This window comes from Dipodomys ordii, unplaced genomic scaffold, assembly GCF_000151885.1.
Source record: "Dipodomys ordii isolate 6190 unplaced genomic scaffold, Dord_2.0 Scaffold3, whole genome shotgun sequence".
Taxonomy (NCBI): domain Eukaryota; kingdom Metazoa; phylum Chordata; class Mammalia; order Rodentia; family Heteromyidae; genus Dipodomys; species Dipodomys ordii.
Window position 1 is genome coordinate 18,822,232 of NW_012267219.1, and position 3,563 is coordinate 18,825,794.

General features: G+C 47.0%; 1 protein-coding gene across 1 annotated transcript; it reads left to right on the forward strand.

Annotated features, from left to right (window-relative positions):
* The first annotated feature begins 1,804 nt into the window (after window positions 1-1,804).
* Myf6 (myogenic factor 6 (herculin)) lies at window positions 1,805-3,183 on the forward strand. The gene is made up of 3 exons (XM_013020508.1): window positions 1,805-2,414; window positions 2,730-2,820; window positions 3,062-3,183. The coding sequence occupies exons 1-3, from the start codon at window positions 1,896-1,898 to the stop codon at window positions 3,178-3,180; spliced, it is 729 nt and encodes a 242-aa protein (XP_012875962.1). The 5' UTR covers window positions 1,805-1,895; the 3' UTR covers window positions 3,181-3,183.
* The last annotated feature ends 380 nt before the right edge of the window (window positions 3,184-3,563 follow it).

A 3,563-nucleotide genomic window follows, 5' to 3' on the forward strand; every position in this document is an offset into this window, starting at 1 on the left:
CACCCACACACAAATACTGTTGGCTTCTCATTAAACCTTCCTACGCTTCCTGCCATTCCCAAAACCTAAGACTTGATTTATATGGCACACGATATCCAAAACTTACAGCCAGTCAATAATTTCCAAACTTAATGCCTATAGCTCAGTGGATATTTCCAAGAATCACCTTCTGTAATAAACTTGAGTTAAATATTTAACTAGCTTTTAAATTATCTGACAGCTGATCATTGTATTTTCTTTACCCTCTATATATGCACACACATACACTGCATATGTTTATATAGTTTATATTTAAAAAAAACATAGGTGACATAGCCTAAAATCATCTCTACTAGAGATAGAATAATAAAACTTTATGTTTTCCATTTATCTAAGTTTGTAGGTAGGAACTATAAAGGCAAAAACCAAGCTGACAGTCACTGCAAGTGGTCAGGAAAGGGCATTCTTCCAGAGTTGCAATGGAGAAAAAATCAAATAAAGGGGGAGAAAGAGATGGAGGATGAGAGAAACAACCAAGCAGGTGAAGGGGGGAGATGAGCTTCTCCAACAGCTGTGCTTTATTTCCTTTATGACTATGGGTCTTAACTTGGCATAGTTTCATGCTATAAATAACTAATCTTCGTCAAGAAGCTATATACGCTATGTGAATTATATCACATGCATATCGATTAAATAAATCCTCACCAACACTCACTGAAGCAACCACTATTATCTTGAAGGCAAGACTTAGTACTTCTCGGGAACATACAAACAGAAATCAGCCTAACAAGCCTCGAAGAGCATTCTTCGGAATTTAGGCCCTTGGCTCTGTACTGTGGACCATAGACTAGCGGAAATACATGAATCAACTTCCTCGTTTGTGTCTTGGTTACTACCTTGCTCTCCTGAATCCTATTAACCAAATTATTTGGAGTCAGTGCTAGTGAGAATGAGAATGGAAAGTGTGCCTTCCCAAACGCAGAAGGGAAGCAAGCCTGGCAGGAGTAGAAGGCGCATCCCTGTGCGGCTGTCCTGTGTCTTGTTCTTATGAAACTAGTTTTAAAGAAGAGTTAGTAGTACATGAATTGTGTCCCATCCTCCATCTCACTCCTGACTTCATATGCACTCCACTGTGGAAGAAAGTCAAGGAAGGTAAGGTGGTGGTTGTTGGTTGTTTTTTTTTTTTTTTTATAGAAGAATCTAGAAAGTAGGTTCATACAGTCACATGAGATGTGAGCACCCGTCAGCCACCCCTTCCAATCCCCAAATCATCTTACAGTCATAGTAAAAAAGAGGAAAGAGAATTACCTGCTTCTATTGAGGCTGATGCCTGAAAGTCATGTCTAACCTTTGAAGAACTGTAATGGTTTTAATCAGAAGAATAACATCTTTTGGATAAGCAGGATAGAGAAAAGAGCTGAGAACCAGTCTGCAAATATGAAGCAGGCTATTTTGGAGCAATGGCTATGGCCTTTGACATCTTTCATCATGATTCTATACTTAGAACTCAGATGAGCCTGGGGGGAGGGGAACAGGGCAATGTTAATCCCCAGTTGTTTTGAAGTTGTCCTGTAAACAGGTTAGCTCTAAACTGTCCAAAATGGAAGCGTTAAATTACACGATTCTCTCCAGGTATTTTGTTTTAACCTGTCCTTCGTAGAGACTGTCACCTCACTCTGGGAGGTGACAGCTCTCAGTTCTCTTTCAAGCTCGGTGTTCTAGAGAGCCCTGGTTGTAATCGGGTTGGGAGACTGATGCTCATGACAGCTAAAAGTTGGATTGAGTTTCAGGAGCTACTATATATAAAGCCGGGTCGACTTATGTCACCGCACTAATTAAATGCCATCTGGGTGGTTCCTCTGGGTCCGTGCGTCCATCACCCTGTTCAGATCGAGCCAGAGGCCAAGGAGAAGAACATGATGATGGACCTTTTTGAAACGGGTTCCTATTTCTTCTATTTAGATGGAGAAAACATTACTCTGCAGCCCTTAGAAGTGGCAGAGGGCTCTCCTCTGTACCCAGGGAGTGAGGGTACCCTATCCCCCTGCCAGGACCAATTGCCCCCTGAAGCCGGGAGCGACAGCAGCGGAGAGGAACACGTACTGGCACCCCCAGGCCTGCAGACTCCCCACTGCCCCGGCCAGTGTCTGATCTGGGCTTGTAAGACCTGCAAGAGAAAATCTGCCCCCACTGACAGGCGGAAAGCTGCCACTCTGCGCGAGAGGAGGCGGTTAAAGAAAATTAACGAGGCCTTCGAGGCACTGAAGCGGAGGACTGTGCCCAACCCCAACCAGAGGCTGCCCAAGGTGGAGATTCTGAGGAGCGCCATCAACTACATTGAGAGGCTGCAGGACTTGCTGCAGCGGCTGGATCAGCAGGAGAAAATGCAGGAGCTAGGGGTGGACCCCTTCAGCTACAGACCCAAGCAAGAAATTGTAAGCCCAGATGGCCTCCGAGCCAGGGAAATGCAGAGGCAGAGAGATTAGACGCGGCCTTCGCCGCCAGCTGCGGGGTCTCTTCCCATTCCCCCCCCCTCCCCTCCATTTCTCACCCGCCCCTTGGGGCTCCCTCGTTCCTGAACCCCCAGTGACCCAAGAAAAACTTAAGTCCCTGCCATAGGCAGGAAATACGTACCAGGCCCAAGGAAGTAGGGGAGCCACTCCTAGGAACCCCCTGCCCACCCCTTCTCCCGGGCAATTTGTTTCTTTCCTAATCTGTTGGATTCCGTCCCCCCACCCCCTCCACTCCAGCTTGAGGGTGCGGATTTCCTGCGCACCTGCAGCTCCCAGTGGCCAAGTGTTTCGGATCATTCCAGGGGGCTCCTGATCACAGCAAAGGAAGGTAAATGAACACAAAGGGCCCCCAGGCTACCCAGGTAGAGCATCCCGGGAGGGTGGGGCGCAGAGGAGCTCGCGGGAGCTCTTCGCAGGAAGGGCGCCTTTAGAACCCAAGGCCCTGCTCGCTGTCCCCTTGTTCTCTTGAGAGCTACGGGTTTCTTATGTATTTGGACTCCTCTCTGTCTCTGTCTCTCGTCTCACTCTGTCTGTCTGTCTGTCTGTCTCTCTCTCTCTCCTGTGCTCAGGCGCAGCGAGCCTCGATGCGTCGGCCTCCAGCAGCCTTCGGTGCCTCTCTTCCATCGTGGACAGCATTTCTTCCGAGGAACACAAGCTGCCCAGCGCCGAGGAGGTGGTAGAAAAGTAACTCCACGCACCAGGAAGACTCCCTCCCCGCCCCCACCCCCCACCTCTTCTCGACCTAATTATTTCGATTAGGTCATATTGTATTCAAATTTAGGAAACCCAGACCCTGGAGCTTTTGAAAGAGGAAGCAGAATTCACAAAGAAACTGTTGTGCAAACTCCAATGAACAAGGCCTTCGGGCTTCCGAGCTTTTTTATTATTATTTCTTTTTAGAACTGAGTGCTGTAGGAAGAGCAGCCAGATTTTGTCTGTTTTGGTTTTGTAATTTATTACGCAGATCCTTTTGTGCCCTATGCAAAAGAAGTCCATTCCTGTCTGAAGCCAAGTGAGAACGTTTCATTTTAGTAGTATTTAATATATTTTTGTAAATAGTCTTAGGACTTT

Excerpts from the sequence above, each read along its gene's own strand:
- Myf6 (XM_013020508.1), top strand. The coding sequence starts at position 1,896 with ATGATGATGGACCTTTTTGAAACGGGTTCCTATTTCTTCTATTTAGAT. Across the intron at positions 2,415-2,729 it reads ACAGACCCAAGCAAGAAATT|CTTGAGGGTGCGGATTTCCT; the intron begins GTAAGCCCAGAT and ends CCTCCACTCCAG. Across the intron at positions 2,821-3,061 it reads CCTGATCACAGCAAAGGAAG|GCGCAGCGAGCCTCGATGCG; the intron begins GTAAATGAACAC and ends TCCTGTGCTCAG.